The sequence below is a fragment of the Nesoenas mayeri genome (genome assembly GCF_963082525.1).
Source record: "Nesoenas mayeri genome assembly, chromosome: 5".
Classification (NCBI taxonomy): Eukaryota; Metazoa; Chordata; class Aves; order Columbiformes; family Columbidae; genus Nesoenas; species Nesoenas mayeri.
The window spans coordinates 6,776,828-6,801,774 of record NC_137548.1 but is presented as its reverse complement, the minus strand read 5'-3'; the positions used below and the strand labels follow the sequence as shown (position 1 = coordinate 6,801,774).

The 24,947-nt window shown below is 44.6% G+C and overlaps 1 protein-coding gene across 1 annotated transcript in view; it reads right to left on the bottom strand.

Moving 5' to 3' along the window:
- PRKCH (protein kinase C eta) overlaps window positions 1-24,947 on the bottom strand; it is a gene marked incomplete at both ends in the record, with an annotated part of 122,165 nt that overhangs the window by 59,023 nt on the left and 38,195 nt on the right. The window contains 7 exons of the mRNA XM_080345639.1: window positions 4,340-4,513; window positions 5,244-5,387; window positions 7,536-7,663; window positions 8,581-8,710; window positions 10,366-10,454; window positions 11,900-11,934; window positions 12,741-12,891. Coding sequence (XP_080201765.1) covers window positions 4,340-4,513; window positions 5,244-5,387; window positions 7,536-7,663; window positions 8,581-8,710; window positions 10,366-10,454; window positions 11,900-11,934; window positions 12,741-12,891 — 851 coding nt within the window. The remainder of the gene's footprint in view (window positions 1-4,339; window positions 4,514-5,243; window positions 5,388-7,535; window positions 7,664-8,580; window positions 8,711-10,365; window positions 10,455-11,899; window positions 11,935-12,740; window positions 12,892-24,947) is intronic.

Below are 24,947 nucleotides of genomic sequence, written 5' to 3'. Positions count from 1 at the left end.
GGAAGCACCCTGTGGTCAGGAGAAAAGGGATAAGGGCAATAAACATAAACCCCAGGAGCTATTTGACACTATTTGCATGGGAAGCTGATCTCCCCCCCCAGCCCTTTTCATTCTCATGCATATGAGTGGAGACAAAAGGATTTAAAGGCAAACCACCTGCGCAGGAAGGATGGTTCCCAAACCCCACAGAAGACAGAACCTACTTAGTGCAAACTCATTTTAATTAAAACATTCCAGGATCCACATTCCTCAGGATTAAATTACTGATTTAGCTATTTATACATATAGCCTCTTTCACCCTTTCTAGGACAGTATTATTGAGGCGTTGGATGACACCAGTGTCAGGTAAACAGAAACAAGCACTTTTTGGTGTTTGTGACCCCTAACATAGGATCCGTGATTATCCGCAGGTCGGCCCCAGCACCTGTCAGCACCTCACAGATTACCGGAGCAGAAGCGTAATCTTCTCTGACACTAAAGGATGATTCTAAGGCCCTAGAAAAAGCAGAGGTAAATGGCTTAAGCAAGGTGGAAAGTTCCCAAGGCAAGGGAAAAAATAAATAAATTAAAGAAACAGAGGTGGGGTGAGCAGGGAAGACCTCACACAGAGGCAGCTGGAGCAGGACCTAAACTGCTCCCCTGCAAGGGAGCAGCAGGACTCCTTCCTTGCCGTTCACAGCAAAGGAATCTGGAGGTGCAAGTCCAAAACTGCCCAGCCCAGTGCTGGGCACAAAGAGGGCCAGGTCTGGGCACTGCCAGCCTGCTGGGCCGCTGATATTTCCTCTTTAGGCTCTGAAAACTGTCACCCACAGCAGGCAGAGACACCCCTTGCAGCTCCTACCACCTAGTGGCTGCAGTATCTCTGTGACAGAGCAAGGAGGCTCTTTGGAGGTCAGGCAGCCTCAGCACACCCTGGCTCAGAAAGAAACATAAAATAAAGCAGGCCTTGCTAGTGGGTATCACTTATGCTGCAGCTGAGACTAAATTAAGACCACACTGAGCACAGAGGCAGCACAAGAGAACAGAAAACCTTTCTGAAAAAACCATCAGTAGCTAATGTAAGCACAGAAAAAAACAAACCTCAGCGAGCTCAAAACAGGCCAGCAAAAGTAGCAGCAATACAAATGAACTCAGGCAATACATTGCTGTTTCTGGTACTTGTGCCAGCTGAGCTAATGCTAAATTACTGGCACTACATGACATTGCACCGTGCAGCACAGACATGCCCCGGGCTGTTTAAGTCAGCCCTAGGCTGCGTAAGTCACGAGAAGAGTTTGTTGGTTTGGGTGAAATATTACACAAGAGTCAGAACTCAAACGGCTCAAAATCCAGCCAAACCCTCAAACCCTTTGAGCGCTCTGTCCTCAAACTGCTGCAGCATTTCAGGTGCTTCCAAGGCCCTTCCTTTCCAGTTTCCACAATTTCCTCTTGAACTGGGAGGGCCATAAGCGCACACCCCTATTCTAGGTGCAGCCTCACCAGTGCCAAGCAGAAGGGATAATGATTTCCCTTGAACTCCTGAAGCAACTCAGGACATAATTTAACTTATGTGCAATGAGACTGTGCTGCTGGCTCATCCCAAACTTGGCATCTACCAGAAGCACCAGGTACCTTCCAGCTGGGCTACTACCCTGCCAGTTAGTTCCAGACTGTCTTGATGCATCTTATGGGACCAGGCTCTGACTTCGCTCTGATAAATGGTTAGAAGCCACAAAATGGCTAGTTCTTGAAAAATTCCTAAAGGCAGGCCCAGTAGGTCATTATTTATCCAGGCTCTCCACAGCAGACTGGACTCATGCTTTGTTTTTTGTACCGTGAACCGTCAATACCACATTTTCAGAGTTTGGACTGTAAGTCTGATATATGTGGTATGGTTTCCACGTAATTGCAAGTGAAACTAAGTATTGTTTTGCGTAGCCCTGCCCCCAACTCCAAGCATAGGTAACATTTTTAAATAAGGCTGCAGGCTGACATTTTGAATAAGGGGTTACTCTCATATATATTTTATTTTCTGCCAAGTTCATCTTAATGGAGAGAATAACCCAATGCCATGTAAAGAACAGGCCTTTAATACTGAATCAGCCTGGTTAAGCCCTCCTGGAAGGACTCTGTCCAATGAATACCCTGCTGTTGCAATCACTTCTCTATTATAGCAAAGGGATTTAATTATGCTTTTATAAGCAATTTAAATCTGGTTATTCTGGATTGAAGTGGGAGTCACTGAGTGTAGAACATGAGCAAAAGACGCAACAAACAACATCAGTCTGAAATCTGCTTTTTCATTTGTAAATGCTTCCCGTTGTGGTTCGTTTGTTTGTTTATTACTGGGAGAGAAGTGGTTTTCTGTTACTAACTATCCAGATAATGAAGCAAAGTGGGACTGAAGTAAAAGAGGAACCTGGGAAAGACTGGAAATAGCAGGGTCCTGCTATGACCAGCACCACTCCCTTGGCAGCCTTTTGGAGACTGACCAGCTCTGTGTTCAGGGCAGCAAAGGCCGAGGGTTCTTCACTCCTCTGATGACAAGCTGGTCCAGAAATTCCTGTTCCAGGCTGCTCTACTGTTTAGCAACCTCCTTTTCATTTCTACTCTAACTGTATCCATGGCCAGCCTAGACATCTTAGCCAGCACTCCAACATATATGTTTCCCTCCTCAGTGTTTGACATCTGCAGACATCAATCAGATCCTCTTTTTGCTTTCAATTTGCTTGTCTAAACAGGCTGAGTTCTTCCTTTTCTTTTTTTATTTCCCCTTTGCAGAAGACTCTGCAATTACTTCATCAGCCCAGAAGACCTTGTCTGCACCCATAGCAAATTGCATTCATTTTTTGAACATGACGGATGGTACTAGCACAGTGACCTTAAATCTTCCCTAAGCCCATGGAAAATACACAACCCAGGAGCACGCTTGTTATTTTCACATCTACATTGCACTTCAGTAAGCAAAGCCATAGCAAAGAGCATACCAGTGAGTGACAAAAACCACGGCTCTGCCTCATCTGACCTCAAACAGCACACATCAGTACTGGACTTTTACCATATTTTACACGAGAACTTCAGGAAAGTAATTCAAATTTTGGCCCCATGTCTTTATATTGTGAAATAAAAGAGGAGTTTCCTTGGTTACTAGTGACGACAGAGAGCTATAAGTTTTGTTTCTGCTATACAGGACAGCTGCTCTGTGAACCACATAAGCTGTACACACACAAAAAAAGAAATATCACCTCATTTCTATTACGTGAGTTTACCCAAGGGCTCCACCCTAAACAAGTACAACTCTTAAACTCCATAGCTGGCTGCTGCATCACCCCAGTGAGAAGACAAACGGGTGGGTGGCAGGATTCAGGATTCATTTGTCTGTCCCTTTTTTTTTTCTTTTTAATATTTTGGGTTTATATAGGAGGAGTGAAGCCAAAATTAAAAGGGCAAGTTTCTCCTGCCTCTTCTAAGAGGAAAACAAGCTCTGCTAGCATTTAGAAATGGACAAAGAGCAACCAGAAAGAAGCCCAGGCTGTTTGGAAGAGGTAAACTGCACAAAATGCTTTTGGTCCTAGTAACAGCTTAGATCAGGGACTCCCAAATGTACCTTGCTGGGACACGGCTGCGGCTGCTGCCTCCATCACAGCCTCTCCTCCCTCCACCATCCACATTGGCAATGAGCTTCCACCCCCACACCAAATGATGCTCTAAGCTGGACAGGAGGCCCATGTGCATCCCTCCATTGAGGTGTACACACCGCTAGTGACAGCAATGCTAACATTTTTTCTTATCTACACCAGAGGAAACACCAGCTGTATATGGATCTGATTCAGTGTCCACTCATGTCAGTAAGATCCTTTCCAGTAACCCCAGAAAGATCTTTCATTCAGTTCTGAGTGGTTCTACAAAGGCTGGTAGAGAGATGGGACGCTACCTCTGCTTCCAGGCACAATTCCTTGAGTTTGGAGATAATTCAATGCAAATGCAGCCCTGTTAAAATTCAGAGCAGAGTCTGAGATCCCACAGGAACCGGAGGACACTGCAGGTCTGCAGACATTTGCACATATGCATTTGGAAACATTCAATGGCACAAAGACGTTTCTTGGGAAGATACAGAGAAATGCTGCCCTGTTCCCACCATTTTGTTAGGGAGCTTAGAACAAGCCAGGATTTTGTTTGTCAAATGCCCAGCAGATGTTAGAGGTGGAATATAGCAGAGTGTGTTGTTCACCCTTGAGCAGAGAGGTTTCTCCTGAAGCTAAGCAGGACATTTATAACAGGTCAGGGAATGAATACACAAGGGACAGCCTCTGTCCTGAACATGCCAGCCAGTCAGAAGAACTGCCTGGGTTATACTTACAGGAGTCTGGAAGCAACAGTAGAGCTTGGTGAGGAATGGGTGGTTCCTTGCTAAGGAAAGGATGCGTTTCTCAGTCATGGTGCATTCAACATCGTCATCTTGCAGAATGACATCTTTCTTCAACACCTTCACTGCATAGAGCTGCCCACTCTCTTTCATCTTGGCAAGCATCACCTAAACCAAAGGGGAGGGTGAATTGCAAGGGCTGAGCCCTTGGTCTCTATGAGCAACACGGAGCCTCTCGCACCTTCTCACACTAGAAAGGTCAGTTGTGTCATGATCAGGCTTGCAGATGCGAGTGAGTCAGCCTGTTAGCATGGGCATCGGTGTACGATTAATGGCACATCTGCTACCATCTGCAGCAGGCTTCTCCAGATAGAAATACCCACACACGTTGCTCCAACGTCTGGCACTGGACTAGCTGGTCGAAGCTTATCCACTGTGCCAGGCCAAAGCCCCTGAGCAGTGTCACCCACCCCACTTCCCTCTTCAGTTATCAAATTCAAATGCACCATTTCACGTTGGCTTTGTGGCAAGGCAGAGAAATGAAACCCTTGTCTCACTGCATTTGAAACCATTGCCTTGTTTTTCCTTTAAAGGAAAATCTTTACATGCTCCAAGAAATGCTGCCCAAACGAGTGCTAACATACACACTTGCAATTTATGGTATGGGCCCTGGCATGCAGCTGTTCATTTGGTTGCTAACTTTTCTCTTTTTTTGTGATTTCCAGTTCTTCACTTTGCTGTCAGATTTCTTTCTCTCCCTTTTTCTCCCTGCTCTCTGTAACCAACTTTGTTGCACACAGCATACTCCACTAGACAGCTTGTGTGTCACATTATGAATGAATTTCATCTACCTTGGAGCTTTGTGGTTTTCCCCAAAAAAGCCACGAATAACTCTCACCTTTCCAAAACTGCCCTTTCCCAATACACGAAGGAAGGTTAAGTCTTTGATCCCGAGTTTGCTCGCTGAACTTTCATTAACGCTGTTGCCATCTTTCGGGCTGCCTTTCCCCTGATGTCTCAAAGTAGATCTTGAAACCAGTTTCTGTGGAAGAAAGTAAATATGCATCAGTCTGCATAGAAATTGTACTTCTGCCTCAGAGGTGCACACAGGTAGTCAAGCTACCAACCTGGGCATTGAGGACCTGTTCAGATGCACTGAATGGCCACTGGAACAGATGCATGTTGGTACCACCACCCCAGAAAGCTCCTATATCTGAGTGGTCAACCTCAGCACCACGCAGAGCTGGGCCCACCTGTCAACCTGGGCATTTTAACTTGTAAACCCAGTGCCCAGAAGATCCAAGAGGCAAATCTGCCTCTCTCGATCCTCACTCCCCAGGAAAAAATCAGACAATGAGTATGGAAACCCAAGTCTCCTTTTTAATATCAGAGCGAGGAGAACTGCTTAATTTTTGCAATATGCAAAGTGCTGGGGAGATCTAGAACCTGAGCAGATTTCATCTGAACCTCTTAGGTTTCTACCTGATTTTAAGAATCTTACTCAAAGCCCAGTTCAGTGGGACTCAAACTTCAAAACATTTTCCTTTCCCGCAGCTGGGCTGCTGGTTTCCATCAAATTTACAGCAGTGGAAGAAGGTTGTTCTGTCCCACACAATCAGTGAGATGTCTGCATTTTCAGGAATTATACCAGTATTAGCACACAGTTCAAGAGCTTCTGTTTTTGCAGTATACAAAGATCAAGTCAACCCCCAGTGCCCTCTGTTTCAGGTATGAGTACACATACAAACCACAGGTACTTCTATTCAGTTTATTAGCCCGGACAGTCACACAAGACTTCTTGAGCTCCACCTTGTGACTATTTTAGTGTAAAGCAAAATTGCTCCACGGCAACCGCAGCCAAGGGGAAAGAACCAAGAGCATTCAGGACAGCATCCAGCAAAACTCCTTATAGATTTAAGCCTACAGCACAGTCTGAACACTTACCTAGAGCCTTTAGCTCACAAATAATGAGAAAAGACTGCTATAACATCAAGCACAGATTTTTATTTTCCTAGTTTTATCTCCTTTTGATATGTAGATTATGCAAATAACAAATGCTCACAAGTGCTGATTTTTACAGAACTGAGCAGGGAGCCTGGGACTTGTGTTTCCCTGTAACTTCCAGGATAACTGTCCCCTGAACTGCCACAGCACGAAGAGCAAAGGTAAGACTGCTATGAACTAACTGAAATGAAAAGAGGCAGCACAGCCTAAGGAGCAGGCTGGGCTGGTACAGCATCATGTGGTTGATCGATGTCGCTGGTTAACTGTATGACAAGATTTACCATGCTTGGCAATTACGTTTTGGGTTTTACTACTTTCTTTTTGGTCAAATAAAAATAAATAGACCAACATTTTATGGGTTATTGTGGTCTCAAGCAACCTCACTTTTCAAAACTGCTCGCAAAGGAAGCATGATGAAAACTGATTTGTTATCAAATTACAGCTCTGATTTCTATTACTGTATATTGTCATCTTCACTCAAGTTCTTGCAGTGTGTTTTAAACTCTCTGAATAGATTCAGATATGCAACTGCTGGATTTTTAGGATGCCTTAAGTACTGCCAAGGAGAAATGGTACATGTATGTCCCAACCCTGGCAGCAATCTCACTGGGACTTTGTCTCAGACAGCAAAGACCAGGGAGGATGTTGTGTTGCCAGGGACCACAGGTTTTAGCTGGGGAAACTGTAATGAAAAGTGAAATAGTTTCTTCAAAATCACTCAGAAAAACAGTGAAAAAGCAGAGTAGAGAATCTAGGCCTCCTGCTGAGCTCTTCTTATGCTCTACTCCAATCCACATAAGCAGACAGAGCATCTGTGCTTGGCTGAAAGTTAAAAAAGGTATGGCATGAATCACATTGACTATTAATTAGTTTTGGGTCTTATTCTCCTCTCATTCATATCAAAGGGACAAGAGTTAATGGAGTCACACCAGTGTGAAGCATAAGCAGGCAACGAAGCAACACCTCTAGACTAAAGCCTCTGTCAGGGTAAACCTGGATATAAGAAACCCATTTCCCAGGTGGAGTCTTTGCCACGAGCCACATACAGTAACAACCTCCTCATGCAGTCCAGTACCAAACACCATCTGCTACAATGGATGTCTCCAACTTCTCCTGCACCCATATAAAGATCCAGTTGTAAATGTTTTAAATAGAGGAGGGGAAAAAATAAAATAAAAAGACTCACAGAATTTGGGGAGATGCTTCCTGGCTGCAGACCCATGCACGCCAAGGTTTTCGCAAGCTCTGCTGAGTTCACCCCACAGTTCGGTGCAACGTTAGCTTGGCATCGGATGTGGACGTTCATTTTACAGACTGACAGGGGCAATGGTAGGGATGGAAAGGAAAAGAAAAGGAACAATTTAAATGTCTTGGAGGGATTTACTGCTGAGAAATTATCTAGCAATTCTGCCTTAGAAAATATACCCACCTGGAACTACTCCATGGTTTTAAACTAAAGGGATTTTTGCCACTGATCTCAGCAGGAATAAAAACAGGATTCTCATAAGAGAATAAACTCCTGAAAATCAGGAATATAGCCCAAACTCTCCAAGTAGGATTCCACATTGCCTGCAGCTATTCATAAGCACACGTTCATCAGGTATATAAATACCATTGCATCTATGCCTGCAGACAAAATTAGTATTTATAATGTCACAGAATTTGCAAAAACCTTCCCCAGTATTTGCAGGTATCTAATTTTAAAGACATATTGTTCAGTGGGAAACTAAAATCTTTCTTGCTCTCACTCATGGACACACACACCCCCTCTTGTGGGAGATTAAGGCAAATGGAGACTGCTAAGATTTTACAGTCTGGATCACCGAAACAAAAACGTAACATCAGGACATGCTTTATCATCAACTAACAGCATGACAGACAGAGCAGTCAACCTAATGACCCTTTTTTCCCCTCAGATGTCTTTTCATTGCCTTATCTCATTGGTTGAAGAAAAACTTTCATGTAAAGGGAAAAGTGAATGCAGGAAGCAGTGATACCCAATAATATTTTCAGTAATGCCGGTTAAACAAAGCTGTGCTGAGAGGGCAAAGCAGAGTCCTTCTGGAAACCAGAGATTAAAAAGTAGATCAGTGTTTTTTTAACTCTTGCAAAGATTAATATTCATTGCTTGGCTTTTTCTTGTAGGTCACACAAATCAAGCCCACGCTGTACATGAAGAGTCTAAAAATATATGTATTTTTGTGAAAAGGCTGTGGTAAGAAGCCACTCACTTTTACACTGTAGGCCCTGCCGCATGATTCCCCAGAGCAAGGAACCGCAGTGGTCACAGAAAGTTGGGACTTTGTAGTTGTGGATGCTGAACTTATGAGGAATGTTGATTCCAAACCTTTGTTCAGTCACCTGAGGCACCAAAAGAAAAGCACAGACTTAAAATTCAAACACATAGATATAAGCTGATGTTCATTTACATACAGGCATTTAAGTGCAAAGCTATGAAAACAATTCCAGCTCGGGAAATGACCCAATCCACCACCTCACTGAGGTTTATTGTGAGTGGACATTGAGTGACCAACCTCACCTGCTGAGAGCTGCTCTGGTGTCTGTGCCAGCCAGGCTCAACTACCCAATAAAGCAGATTTAAAAAAGGGCTTAAATGCAAGTAGAATTAGAAGTGTGGATTACCTCATCACGAACCTATCACACTGAAGTGCCACATACAAATCAAGTTAGCTATGGTATTTTGTAACTAAGCAGTTTTCAAATTATTGACTATGTGCAAACACGCAACCTTAGGTCAAACTGTTGATTTTATTAAATTCAACATAGATTGATTTTCCCAGCTCCTCCTAAAATTCTCATTCCTCTTCTCACCCTCCTTGTTATTAATAGTCTTTCATTTCAGGCCCACATTTCACTTTATCGCTTGCTCTTATCCCCTTTTTAACCTTGTTCTTTTCCAAATGTGAGTCATTCAGATCTCAAAGACACCTTTGAAAAACGTTAGAGCAGCTGAAGGAACCCATCCCCATTGAGCCTACTCATTACTTTCCATTTTGTGTCTCAACTTGCAGATCCTGGAAGACTGAGGGGGGACCCACCACTTCACAAAGAAAAGTCAGAGGTGGGACCAAAACAATGACTTCAAAGCGAGCGGTGGCTCCTCACCTTTGTATTTTTTTTTTTAAGAGTAGCTTGGAGGTGTTATAAACGCTTCACAATCCTAAAAGCGGGGTGAGGAGACTCACCATTTAACTAGCCTTAAGCATTTTAACTTATTTTCATCTGGTTTGGCAAGGGGTCGTTGTAAGAAGTCTAGCTCAGCAGTTCAGAGGCAAGAAATAATGAGCAAAGGCAATGGTTTATCTGCACTGGAAAGGTTTCTGCATGGAACACCATACAGAGCTACCTCCCAATTAAAAATATTTCAATTGAATTTTCCTTGCACAGTTATTAAACAATTTCCAGGTACAGAAATGAGACATGCAATGCAAGCAAGGGGCAGTTTTGGGTGGGGATGCTACTCCTGTCAAATACAGCCAAAACTAGCAAGAAAGGAAACCTTCAGAAACACAAGTTATGCAAGGGTTCTTTATTACCACATAAATAATTTCATGGAGTAAAGGTGTGGAGCAATGACTAAAAGGGCTCTTTGACTTGCCAGAAAAGAAAAAAGAGGCATAACAAAGACCAGTGGTTGGATTTTAAAGCCAGAGAAATCCACAATAAGAACTGGGCACCAAATTTTGATGACAATACAGTTAATCATGCAAGAAAACAATGAAGGTAAACAGTGCATTTGCTGTTTTGTGATGTCTTCCAATGAAGACAGCCTGCCTTCCTAAACTGTGTGCTAGTCCAGCCAGCTATTGGCATTAACAGAACAGCCATATGATACTGCATAGCCCTTACGCACGTCTCTATCACTCTTTCCCACTTTTAAACCTATAAATAAAGATAACACAGAGTAAATTCTGTTATAGGACAACCTCCAGCAACCCAGGAAACCCTGAATATTCAAAAAACATGATGACCCAAAATAATCAACGTGACTTTACCTTGAGATCGGTCTTGTTAGTATTGTTTTGGCACGTGCAAGCTGTAACAATTAGGTGATGGCAGCGCTTGTGTACAACACAGGTGCATACTAGGAAATAAAAGAGGCATGCTGAAAAGAGCTCTTGAAAGACTCAGAACACATCCAACCACCATCTGGGTTCTTTAAGGCTCAGCTGTTTCATCAGGACACAGTAAAAATGTGAAAAATAATCAGGTGGCTTGGAACGTTCAAAATCTCATAACAGATCTGGAGATGCATCTCCAACCCACTGCAAGAGAAATTCTGCAATGGAACATTCATACAGCCTAGAAAACAGCTGCTTATATAAAATATGTACACAGAAATGACAGTGTAACTTCTTAAATGAACTAAAAAAAAATGCCGTTGAAATAATTATTCAGTGGAGAGGATTTCACACAAAGAACATTAGAGAACACAGGTCTGAGATACCCAAAGCCATCCCTACATCTCAGTGACAAAGTGCTTCCTATGCTGGATATCCCGGTGAGTCCTGCCCAGGCTAGTCTGTCCCTAAGGCTCACTGCAAAGCTTGGCTCTGGGAAGCTGGTAACTGCAGCAGAACCGTGCTGTGACTAGGCTAATTAGCTAGTCCCCATCAAGAGGTCTAATCAGCCCTAAACGTCCAGGTCTAAAGCTGGCTTGGCTGGAATGAACTTGGATTCCTCCACTCCAGAACCCAGCGGGCACTTTGAACACCACTAGGGGCCACAGCTATTGCCTGTGCAATATGTTTGTACTGGAAACTGAACTCAGAGATGTGTTGCAGGGTCCCACACTATTCCAGTTGTTACCAGCTCAAGTTTTCACCCATGAGCGTCCATAAAAGCATTCACTTGCACTCCAGACACGTTTTGTTTATGTGCAGCTTCCTTTCATATGAGGACACCACTGCCCTATTATATTGCACAAGAAACAGGCTGCGTTAGAAGGCTGTGCTGAATGACCAAGCACCTGTGAAGCAAGTAATTCTGTCATCTTACCACAGAAAAAGGGAAAGGAAGAACAGTAATTAAGCACCACATACATCTATACAGCCATTCAGCCAAAGCATGCATTCAGACTAAAGTTCTGTGCCAGCCCGCGAGGCTGCCCTTTGAAGTCACATTCCTGATTTTGGTTTTTTTGAACTTCACAGGGAGAGAAAGGAAGAGGGTGGCCATTCCAGTAGGGTACTTTGTGTCCTAGTACCAGCTGGACACTGGACATGGATGTCTCGAGCTTAGCTGGGTGCTGCATGTACTCCACAGCTCAGTGGATCTGCACAGGATGAAACAGCAACGGGATCCCTGGGGTTTTGCATGAATGTAGGATAGTAAGTGGTTGCTGCTGCACGCGTGCAAGGCGTCAGCCTGACAGCTGCTCAAATGTACATTTTTGGCTGGGGAGGAAGAGGAGTGGTGACTTCATAGAAGCTTGTAACCACAGGATGACCCAGTAGCATGGGGAAGCTCTCCCAGGATGGCACAACCCACACACACACACACACACCGTGAAGGGGCAGAGCACCTTACCTTGGCACTGGTATCCCTGCTTCCCAAACACGCCCCTGTTCAAAACAAAATGTGAACATAATCTAACATCGGAAAGCCAGTCTTCTTGCAGACCAAGAGTCAAAATGCAAGAGGACCCCAAATGACCAGATCCCTAAGGTAAAAATTCCCAGCACTACTGGTATAATTCAGCACAGGGGTGTGAAAGGGTAATAAAGCATTGCAAGGGCCACAGCTTACAGGGCAGGCTGTCAACATGCCTTCTATTCCCCTATTCCCCCTCACTCTAGTTTCTGAAACACCTCACTTTATTACAACACACACCACACTTATTCGACTGATGCCAGCAGCCCACACCCTGTTATTATCTCTCCCACTCCATGCTCTTTTGAGACATATCTAAGTTTTTCTCCCTGCTCTACCCACTCCCCCATATGCATCACCCCACCTCACACCTCTGATCGCTTTTCTGTTCTCAGGCACTTTCAAGCAACTGTTTTATTCTCAGTGTAATCTCAAAGCTCCACTCAAGTTAATACCTTGGGTCTTTCTTCAGATTGTTTGGGTTACTTTTTTACACCCTGAAATAATATCTACGTCCACAAGTGAAAAATATTTCCCTATCCCTACACTCTCCCAGTTTGTTTCCAGCATCCAAGATAAACATCACCTCCAGGTTCTCCACAGTAGACTCTGGTTTGCAGCATAAATGTAACCTGCTAAACCTGATGGTCAGGGGAAGTCACATTGGTGGCCCTTAGTAAAGTGCTGGGTAACAGATTCAGGATCAGGGGTGGCATGTTGTTCCCCAAAACACAAAGGGATGGGAAGCTCCACACCACCGTGTTGGAGCCATTCTTACCAGATGAACTCCCTGCAGTGTGAGCAGTACGTTGGCTGGCGCAGGTAGGTAGCCATGAATTTGTGCCCGTTCACCTGATGCACTCGCCTTCGCATCGCCCGCTGGCGTTTCCGAGTGAGGTTCTTAAAAATTCGATCCCTCTGGAGGGTCCCTGCGAAGACAAAAGAAAAAAAAACCACAAACCATTTACATGATCATGCACAGTTATTACTGCTGGTTTTGCTGTGGCACAAACTACTTTCAAAGGCCACAATTACATCCCTGGTTTAGAAGTCAGGGGACCACACTCTAGAACAAGGAGAACATCTGGGAAAGGCAACAGAGGAAGCCAATTGCAAAGGCCCTTTTAGCTCAAAATTATATTCTCCATCCAGAAATAACTGGCTCTTCTCATCTTCCTCTTGCTCCTCCCTCATTTTGAGACATATACTAATACATTCATTCACAAGCTGTAAACAGACCAGATGCTCAAGGCTAATGAGTTTTTATAACAAACAGCTTTTGGGGAAATAACTCCTGAAAACATGACTGTGTACAACTGATTGACCAGCCCCAGATGCCAGCGCCTCACATGCTGAGCCAAAGCAGGGCCTTGCTTGGTGAACAGCATTTATCCACACCTGCTGTTCTCATGTTATGCTTCAGGATCATCATTTGTATTGTATAACAATCACAGAATCATAGAATACCAGGTTGGAAGGGGCCACAAGGATCATCTGGTCCAACCTTTCTTGGCAAAAGCAAACCCAAAGATGGCCCAGCACCCTGCCCAGTTGCATCTTTGAAGTGTCCAGTGGTGGGGAATCTACCACTTCCCTGGGGAGATGATTCCAATGGCTGATTGTTCTCATGGTGAAAAATTCCCCTATTGTGTCCAACCAGAATCTCCCCAGGAGTAACTTGTACCCATTACCCCTTGTCTTTCCCATGGGACTCCTTGTAAAAAGGGAGTTTCCATCTTTGTAGCCACCCTTTAAATACTGGAACATGGTGACAAGGTCTCCCCTAAGCCTTCTTTTCTCAAGGCTGAACAAGCCCCGTTCTTTCAGCCTTGCCTCTTACGTCAGCCTTCGCAGTCCTTTCATCATCTTTGTGGCCCTTCTCTGGATCCTCTCCAGCCTGTCCACATTTTTTTAGGCACAGCCTAATTTTTCAAGGAGGACTGTTAGTTGTTTGATATGCACCACTCTCTGTTTTCTTTAAAGGGCTCGTTTTCCAAAGGGTAGATAATATTTTATAGTTCTGGAAAGCAGGGATCCAGGAACTGCGGAGGCTCAAATCTGAATTGTTCCAAAATTTAATTTAGTTCAGCCATATACAATTTCCTAGCAAAGCTCCATTTACCCAAAAAAAAGTCACTCTTAAAAGGCAGAACTGAGCTCTAGATCAAGAAAGCCATTCCCCTGCAGCAGCAGCCATCTGACTTGCAAATCACAGCCAGCTGGTCTCCAGGATCCTCACCCAGCCCAGGTCAGGCTCAGTCGAGCTTCCCGGATCAAAGCCTCATCTGGGGCACACTCGCCTCAGAAGACAAACATGAAACATTCAGTTTCCTAGTTAGTTGCTTTGCAAAGAAATGGCCTGCTAACAAGTGCATTTTGGGAACACATACAGCCTGCTAGAGGTGGTTGTGCACCGATGTATGTTTGTTTGTACTCAGGTTTCTTGTTTTGAGCATGGACTGGATGCAAGATAAAATGCCAGCTATTGCCAAACCCTCTGTACGATATAATGACACAGGAAGGGACGGGCAGTCTAAACTTCCCACCCATCTGATCATCCCGGAGCGGTGCATCGGTACCCAAACACAGCTGCTACCCTCCCACTTCATCTACCCCTCAAAAGGGGGCAGAGCACTTCCCTGCTTTCAAACGGCTTTGTTGATTAACCGCTGGGGGGAAAACAAAAAGGGAACAAGCTGTCAACCTGATCAAGGCTTGAAACGTAAGAGTCCCACATCACAGGCGTATTTCCTGGTCCTCTTTGTAGAAGTGCAGATAAGGGAAGCCATCCTGTCAGTACTGAACCCAGCCACTTCAAAAGGCTGCAAGCCGCACGATGTATTCCTCTCAGTACTCTTGCGACACAAGTTTAGAAGCAAAGCCGGCCATAAAGCTCAAGGGCTTTTTTTTTTTCTGCTGTGTTCTCCCAGCCATTTGTGGATGTGTCCCCTCCACATGCACTAATAGAAACCTCCCACCTGATGGCAAAACTGCAACATGGAGCACTCTTGACTTTAAGACAACTTGCATTTATTTTTAAAATGGAACTGCACACTATAAATTAGGATTTTTGCATTAAAACACAAAGAAAGGATGTGATAGGGCTGACAAGCACTTAACAGAAACCTGTGTTCTTCACTGTAGAGTTTCAAACAGCTGGGCAGAGAACGGTGCAGAAAAGCCTGCCTTTCTAAGGAAGAGCTTGAACATGTGTTTAATTCTCACTGAAGTCAACAGAACTCCAGGGACCACAGGAACTGCCAGGCTGAATCAGAACATCGGTCCATCTTGTTTAGCATTCTGCCTCTGTCAGTGGGCAACCAGAAGCACATGACAGCAAGATGGAGGAACCCTGCAGCTAGAGGATAATTTGCCTCTTACACACACACAAGATGTCATTTCGATGTCCAGAAGTGAGAGCTGATGTGCGGAGGTTTAATATCCCTTCCAAGCATTCCATCATCATTGCACAATTTCAATAGCCTCACTATCCACTGTAGGAAATGTGGCTGAGAAGAACTTGGAGAGGTCAACCAGTTCGTGTCTCTTCCCCAAAAGAAAAAGATCAAGAGCCAGTTCCTTCACTGAGCCCAAGCTTCCTGCAGCTTCATGTGAGAATTAAAAAAAAAATAAATAATATATATATCCTTACAGTATTACAGAATTTGCCCACCTTTAAATTCAAGAGAACATCTCCTTGATCTAGGTTTAAGCATACGCTTAAGTGTTTTCCTGGATCAGGGCCAAAAGCCTCTATTGGCAAAGTATCTTATCTTGGCATCCAGTACATACAAGAGAATCATAGAATGCTTGGGATTGGAAGGGACCTCGAAAGATCATCTAGTCCAGACTTCCAAGGCATGGAAAAGGAAGAGCAGGGCTTGTGAGTGGGTGCTGAGCACATAAGTGAATCACCTAAAGAAGCAATCCAGTTGCTTTACACCAGCTGCTCCATTAGAAGCCCAGCAGCTGACGCTCTTTAAGTTCACTCACTCACATCTGCCAGAGTTTAAGAGAATATGTTCCCAATTTAGCTCACATGGTTTCTGGTTTTGTTACGGCTCCCCTTGAGGATCAGCACGGGGTAATTGTCCCCTGGCGGTCTCCCACGCAGTGAGCAGCCCACACGCAGCCAGGAACAGACCAGCCCTTTGCAGAGGAGCGGGGGACACTCAAAGGTGACCTGTATAACCACCAAGAGGGACACTGCCGTGTGTCCCTGTAGGTTGCCTGCTTTTGGAGAGAGTGTAAGCTTAAAGTGGTTCAGGAAGACCAAAAAATTACAAGCACTTGCTTTTTCTTGGGTGGTGGGGGCAGTCTCCATGCTGCCTGCACTGGTGGATCACATCCATAGCCAGTCTTGAGCTTTCTTCTCTGAGCCCTCTTGGCCTCCATCTCCTGTTCTCCAGCCACCAATATCTCATATGCAGAGCAAGAGCTTCCATCTTACAGACCTACCTTTCATTAAGACACACGCCACAAAGTTTTTGTCCTTTTTTTTTAAAGCACCATTCAGATTTAAAACATTCCTCAAATTTCACATTTTCCCACACCACTTGGCTACTAATTTCTCCAGCTGCTGCACATCTTCCAGGTGATCCTTGTTCATGCTTATATTCATCTCTCCTTAAATTATAGTGTTAATAAGCTTGAGACTGACTTCAGCAAGGCCTGGATTACTTTTCATCTGCTCTTTCAGGTACTGCTCTTCCTATTTCTTGATGCTATCTCTAGCGAAAAAGAGAGGGAGAGCACAGCACAACTTCAGCCACACGTTAGGCTGCAGACCATCCGCCACATGATCTAGTGGATCTACACATACAACCACATCCTCCAGAATAAACTGTTCTTTCAGAAGGTCTGGGCGCTTACCCATCCCACACACCACGCCACGAAACAGGCCAAGTTTAATCCTCCAACAAGGTGTGAGTGATTTTGAAATGGTGGGACAGATCTCTACCAAAACCACCTTCCTCCCAGACTCCTAGATGGCAGTTCCTCATCTCACATCCGCTGCTGGGCGAGGGCTTAGGTGCGGAAACCACCCACACAGCACTGCAGTCTGTTTGTGGACAGGGTGGCCAATGCTCCAGCCCCTTGTGCCTTTCACCTTTAGTATCAGAGGATGTAAAGTCATCACAGACATTTTCTCCACTCATATTCTGCATTCTGGACAGTTTCCTATAGAATACATACATTTCCTCTGCATGAGGAGAGTGTTTTACAAAACAAAGCAGCTCTAGACCACTTTAGGAGACACAAACTTCAAAAAGCCTCTAATTTGTGGTAAAACAGCCACCACTATGAACGGTTCAGATGTCCAAATACTGCTATAAAAACAAGCATGTAATTGCTGAGTGAAGGGAGTTGTCCACATCCACAGTTAAATTTGGACATCTGTAACTATGGGGTACTTACCGTGCCTGGCTTTGTGTAAAAGTAACTACGAAGTTAAATACTAAAAATCCTCTTCCCTCTTCCTTCCTCTCCTTTCATGCCTAACACATGTTTATGGCAGTGGAAATTATGCATGCGGACGGAGAGGAGAATAAATAACCCACCAAGTCATCTGAGGACATCTGATAAAACTAGCACGTGGCTCACCCCCCAGCAGCCTCATCGCGCCGCCCCACCTGCCCCTGAGCTTCTCTGATCCTGCCCTTCCCAGCCACACATCCCCACTTTCTCTTCACCCCATTTTCTAATCCACAGGGTAACTTCAGGTAAATTGTCACAGTGGTGATCCACCTACAACAGTGAGACAAGGGGGAGAGCTCCAGGATGAAGTGTTGTGCGTGTGACTATTTGAGTTAAAGACGGTCAAGGTCTCATCTATTGGAAATCAATCTCACTGTCGCACTATCAACTGCTGCTAAAACGCTGGCACAGCAAAGGTCATACAATCATTTAGGTTGGAAAAGACCTTTAAGATCATAGAGTCCCACCATAACCTAACACTGCCAAGTCCATCCCTAAACGATATCCCTAAGCACCACATCTACCTGCCTTTTAAACACCTCCAGGGATGGTGACTCCACCACTGCCCTGGACAGCCTGTTCCAATGCCTGATAACCCTTCCTGCGAAGAAATTTGTCCTAATATCCAATCTAAACCTCCCTGGTGCAACTTGAGGTGATGTTCCTTGATACAAGAGACCAACACCCTCCACGCTCCAACCTCCTTTCAGGTAGTTGTAGACAGTGATAAGGTCTCCCCTCAGCTCCTGTCCTCCAGGCTGAACCCCCCATGTCCCTCAGCTACTCCTGATCAGACTTGTGCTTCAAATCCTTCACCAGCTCCATTGCCCTTCTCTGAACTCTCTCCAGCACCTCAATATCTTTCTTGTAGTGAAGGGCCCAACACTGAACAGAGTGTTTGAGATGTGGCCTCATCAGTGCTGAGTACAAGGGTCATTTGGATATATCCCCATACATGACAATTTCTAGTGCTATATTGCCATACGCATCAATGGGTTTTTAATTTGAAAGGAAGATTTTCAAAAAAGCAATAATGTTAATAGATCAAAGCTTAATTAAGCCTTTTTTTACTTACAGCAGTAACAGTAAACAGGTTTTCCAATGCTCCCCTGGGAGCACTGCAAGCAAGATTCCATTGCACTGAGTGATACACAAGTGGGAAGCAGAGACCAACCACTGAACTTATTAGACTGTAGAAAGCAAGACAGCGGATTGACAGACCCCTGACCTCTCGCAAGCACCATGGCACTGAACAACGATTTCAGATCAGGCTAAATGCATATCTAACCTATGCCTTAATGGCGAGTAGTAGTGGGTGTTTTAGGAAAAGAGTATATAAAACAAAATCAAGTCAACGGTGGGGAATGAATACACACACCTACCCCTCCAGCCATCAGTATGGAGGTGTTCTCTCAATATTTACCTAACTAACAGCCGGCTTCCTCACATCTACTGAATATAAACAGAGGCTAAACCAAGATGTTTATTTTCCAAGCTGGAAAACATGTATGTTATGACAAGAAACCCTTACAAAGGCTTGGTATCTTTTAACCAAGAGTTCTACCATCATAATCCCATGGATGGTTAAAATCACAGGAAGCCTTGATAATGAAAACATTATGAACACAACACATTGTTGAAGAAGTGGCTGACAGCCTGAATCTGAAAAGGGAAAAGGATTTAAAGGCTATAACCCAAAGTGGTATTTCCATTGCTGACTGTTCTGATGCCCTGGTATTAGTGCTGCAAAGTGAAAGCTTTGCCTTTTATAATTGCTGCAAAGTTTTTTCTTCAGTTCCTCTCAAAAGTCAGCTGGATGCACGAATCGGCCAACTGGAAAACAGCCACATCCACAGAGATCGCGTTAACCACACCAGGTTTCCTTCCCACTTCACGTCCATTGAAGTTTCTGTCCTCCTCCTGCTTTTGCCAGCCTGTGCATGAAACCAGGGCGGTCCAAATCCCAGGAGAGGCTCATTGCAAAGTGAACATGTGGCACACCAAGCACAGGCTGGGACTCCTGTTTGATCCAGCTGCTGTTTTCCCCTCTGAAACTGGATAAAGTTTTGTATGAAGACCAGACAAAGAGCCAGCTAGTGCTGGCACCACTAGGTTGTCTTCTAGTACTTTCCAGGAAACCCATGTGCTGTTCATCTTTTAAGATCCCAACCCATCAATACTGTCTGAAAGAATGAAAAGAAACAATGATGCTCTGAATCCAAAAAAATAAAGTTTTCCCACTCATGAATAAGAAACAGCATTATCAGTAGTCTTACAATGCAAAAACATGTAATTATCCCTGTATCGAATCACACAGAACTTAGCAGTTGAAGGAAGGTCTCTGTTTCTCATCCAAGTACTGACGTAGAGCAGATCCATCTTGTTTTCCTGCCAGGTCTAGGACATAAATTCATCTCAGCTCTCAGCAATTAGCAGCATTTGAGTACTGAGGCTTAACGATGATATTTCAGTGTGGCAGCAGTGAGAACAGGATCAATGAAGTTCACCCAACAACTTTAGCAAACATGACAGTTCTCATCTATTGCTACAAAAGCCCATCGCAGGCTTATTGCTAGAATTACACAGTGATGCCAAAGCTCTGGTGAGGAAGAGACCACAAAGCCAACTGGAAATGTCTCCACATTTCCCAGGCTTACCAGCTACAGCCTTGCTCCATCCGTCACTGGTGGAGAACCAGGATCCAGGACCTTTATGGGGGATTCAGTTTGGTTTACTCACAGTCTCTTGCACTTGGCTGCAGCAGTGCCAGGGACAACAGGCACTGCAGAGCTGGAGTGACCGGGACATGGCTGTCAGGCAGCCACCCACATGGGCAGGAGAGGACAGGGATGCAAACCAGTCGGCAGAGCCCGGTGCTGGGACTGAAGGAGGAATAGCTGCTTTATATCTGTTTGCATAAGGTCTGTGAGAACGTGATAGAGGAGGAAGAAGGCAGCTTGAGAAACTCTTAAAACAAGTATTCTGCTACCACTTCAAGTCTACCAACCAGTTATGAATACCATACAGGTTATTTTGCATAGAGTTTTAATTGTGATTGCTGCACAGGTTTTCAGACATGCACAGGGCAGCTCAAAAATACTATTTTCCACATCTGCTCTTATAAGTTATGTCTGGGAAAATTTTTTTAGATGTCTGCTTTAACAGGTGTTAACAGGTACCCTATTTCACCGAAAATAAGACCTACCTCAAAAATAAGCCCTAGCATGATTTTTCAGGATGCTTAAAATATAAGCCCTACTCCAAAAATAAGCCCTAGTCACAGTTCACAAAAAAAGTCAATTTACATAGTGTCCAGGCAGCTACACATGTAAACAAGTAATAAGTTTTGGAGCAAAAAGTAATATAAGACCCTGTTTTGTTTTTGGGGAAACAAGAGTATGAAAGCAAGGCACTGCAGCATATTGTGCAAGGCTGAGAAATACGAATGGAAAAGCCTTTCCATTAATTTCTGCAGTGAGTAACAGTGAACTGAGCAAGTGGGACTGCTGAAGGTTAACAAAAGATTTCAGTGAACATGAGCCACCTCGTACCATAAGAGGTGAGGTTCTCAGAGATCATTGGTGCTTTCCAGGGCACAGGCTGTAGAAAAGCCACTGGCTGCCACAGAAGATGTTTGAAGGGGACAACCACTTTTCTTTACAGCCACACCACTGTGAGACAAGGAAGGGGACAGCCCCTGTTTTCACCCTGCCATTGCTTCTGTGCCAAAGGCAAGAAACATTTTAACTGCACTTCATTTTATCATTCCATCTCTGCAAGTTTTTTGCATTAATTTGGAGATGTTAACCTTATGATACTTCTGTTTGTGATCGGCTTGGAGTGATAATAGCGGAGAACTGCCTCGGCTTGCACAAAGAGGAGATGCCAGGAGAGAAGGATTTTATTTTAAATTAGAGGAGGGACTTGAGGGAAACAGCAGAAACCCAGACACTGAACTGAGCCCTTCAGAGCCCCAGATAGGCACCATAACTGGAAGGCCACACAGTACCCATGAGGTCTGGAAAAGCAAGATGAATTAGGCAGGTTGTATCCAGTGGGATGACAGATAATACACTTCCCTCTGGTTGTAGTTATGGTCATTTTGCAGCAGCAGTAGAGGTTCAAAAGGACATGCCCGTCCTATTGCTCCCTCCTCACCATCTCAGACCTGCTAGCATGACTCCATCTGCAAGCACTCCATACGCCAGTCCTGTCACATTGATCTGGGGTATGAGCAGCCAGCAAATAAAAAAGAAAACCCTTATTATTAAAATTTTAAAGTTGACTCACACAAACAGTGTGAAACTGGCAGTAACAACTGTCTTCCCTCCTCAGCTTTAGGCAGAAAGGCACATCTGCTTGCAGTCTCAATTTTATCATAAGATGGGGACAATATTCGTCCTTACTTTAAGATGTGCAAATAATACTAATACCTCGTGCTTCTTACTGCATTGCTCATTAAAACCTTAACAAACCTATTCCTCTTCCTCCTCCCCTCACCAACTAAAATCATTATTATTTCCTTGTGCTTAGGCAAGTGAATTTCCATTGTAAAACTTCCTGTTAGTCCTTCTCAACTATTAAACTCAAGAGAAAAATGTTGAGATGTGATTTATTAGAGAAGGAAACTATTTAAAAATTATTAAGAATGGAAAAATAAAAATAACAACATAACTTTGATCTTTTCCACGATTAATTCATGCGCTCTGCACCATAAGTTTTAGAAGACTTCAAACTACACTGGCCACAGTGCAGAAGCAGGAATAACGGAGTGACAGCATTTATGGGTCAACGTTACCATCATTCATGCAAAATCCTGGAGAAAAGCAGAAATGGCAGGTTGGGCAAAGAGCAGAGAGAACCTGAACCCTTCCCTGCTCCTATTGCCTTGGGGCTTGTGCGTGTTGTAACCATCAGCAACTCACATGCTCAGAGGTGGTATCACAACGGCCATTATAAGGCACTACCCACACAGGGGAGCACAAGCTCCAAGTTAAACCTATTTTTAACCAGATGCAGGTTAAAGCTATTTTTAAGTAGATGCTCTGGGGACATCCTTCTTTCTGGCTCTGTGGCCAGCTTCAAAATTGGCCACTTTGGTATTAGAACAAGAGTGTCCACACAAGGTTTTACACTCAACTAAGTCTGTTTAACTATGTTTAGGCACTGCAGTTTTCCAGAGATGTGGGCTGAACATCTGTTTCAAAGAAGGATGACCAGGAAAACATTCTTTATGTAACACAAAACAAAACACGCAAAGAAAACAGTATCAACACAAAGCCAGTTGAAATGGGAGTATCAAGCATCCAGAAAGTTGCGTCCAGAAGGATCCAAGGTTTTGCAGCAATTCTACAAATGGCAAGAACATTCCTCAACAGAGCAGCAACAAAACCTCAAGCCTTCCTTCACCGGGGCACTGCACCTCTCAGTGGGAAAGCAAATTGTAACCCAAAGCACAACTGGTCTCTAGTCAGGAACAAATTAACTGAGAAAGCTAATGAAGTAGGACAAGCTAAGCACTGTCGGGGCCTCTGACTGCTGTTGAGCGATGCCCCAGCCCTTCCCTGGTGGTGCACAGGCCCTGTGCTCCCCTGGGAGGATGACCAACATCTGAATCACCACCTTGCAACACCTGGATTCTCCTGGTCGACTGGTCACCCAGCAGTTGCCCAGACCCAGCCCAAGTCGTCCAGCCGCACACTCAGCTCTGATTACACAGTCGATTCCTGGTACTCTTGAAATTTCCATGTGGCAGCTTGCTAATAAGTTCTCTAATTGCAACAGCCTTAAAAAGCAGGTTGTTTATCATGTTGCTCTCCCACACACCTTCCCATGCACCACGGGCTGCGCCAGACACTGCCACAGCAAAGCATCTGTCAAGAAAAAACCCCAAATTCAGCCTCTTATATTCCAAGTTTATTGATACTGTGAAGATATCCACCAAAAAAGCAGCACCTCTTCTCATCAGGACAATCCCCACCTTGGTAATGCCACAAGGAAATACTTGGTGCTCAGGCTACCAATCGCACTTGGCTTCATTGCAAAGCCCATCTCCTAAAACACCTGCACCGATGGCAGGGGCCATCACTGCTCTGCTATGCACTGCACCCCTCCTAGTGCTGGTAAGTTATTATTTGTTATTATTATTATTATTATTTCCCAGAGGGATTTCCCAAGGGCTGCAGGCCAGAAGGAGCAGCACGTTCAGAAAACACAGCTGTCCGTGACAGCTTCTCCTGCAGTTAACACAGCCAGACCTGATCCACCCCCTTCCCCATCTCCTCCCCAACAGGGTTTTCACCTTACAATACATATTTCTCCATTTCTGAGCCTTCAAAAGCAGATGTCCCAAATCCACACAAATACAGCTTTAAAAGTGCTGAGTGCCACGTGGAGAGGGCATTGTTTGCCTTGGCTCAGGATCTCTTTATACCTAGAGAGAGCAAAGGACCCTACCAGTTTCACCAGCTCCATAATGGCCACCAGCACCACCAACCAATTCTAGTCTCGCAAAGGGGTGGCCCTTTCCACCCAGTGTAAGAGCAGCAGTAATAGCTACATATTCTGCCTTCCCGCAGGCTCTCCCATCTCACTCCTCCCAGTTAACAAGCAAGCAGAGGTGGGTGAGTGGGAATAAAGTCACTTTCTCCTACAGCTTGTGAGAAACACCTAAAGCTTGCACCTCTTTTCATCTTTTCTTTTTCCCCAGTCCCTCAATGGGGAGGGACTTTGTTTAGGCTGAAGTGACAGGAGATGACAGCCAGCCTGCAGTTTGATGCTCACAACAGCTCTTACAGAGATTTCAGCGTGTCCCTGCCATCCAGGTTCTGGGCTCCTCCTCAGAGCACAGCCCAAAGCCACCTGTGCTGCAGGAACACAGGACACCTCTATGGCTGAGGTGTGCGATGGCCCTGATGTGCAAGTTGTCATGAGCCCTTTTGGATAACAACACTGGAGCTTCTCTCTGAGGGGCTTTTTTGTGCCTTACCCCACATTCACAGGTGAAATACAAGACCAGAGACAACGCAGGTAAAAATGTGTGTGACCAGACTGAGGCCCCAGATTCCTTCACCCACCACTGAAGTACTCTGAGCTGGGCAAGCTGGAGAAGAAACATCTTTCTGCTGTTTCTCCTGCTGATCTACAAGTCTGTACCGTTGTCCTGGTTTTGTTAAAAAACAAGTCTCTCTTTTAGTGAATTTGCCTGTCAGCTAAAGCCTTCATATTAGCTGCATTTTCCTGGAGAACCAGACACATGTTTTGGTAAACCTAGCAATGGAATGCGAAGTTATTGATAAGCATGGATGGACATCTCGAGAGAGGGGCGACTAGAAACAAGTGACCAAGAAACTGACCAACTGTGTATAACATCCCATTCATGTGAATACTTCATATAAAAGTGGGAGATCATGAGGATCTCGTCCCTTTCCCTTTTTCCCCATGGCCGACATTAGGAGAGGACCTTGCTAGTCGTCCCTGTAAACTGAGGCCTAGTGACAGACTGAAT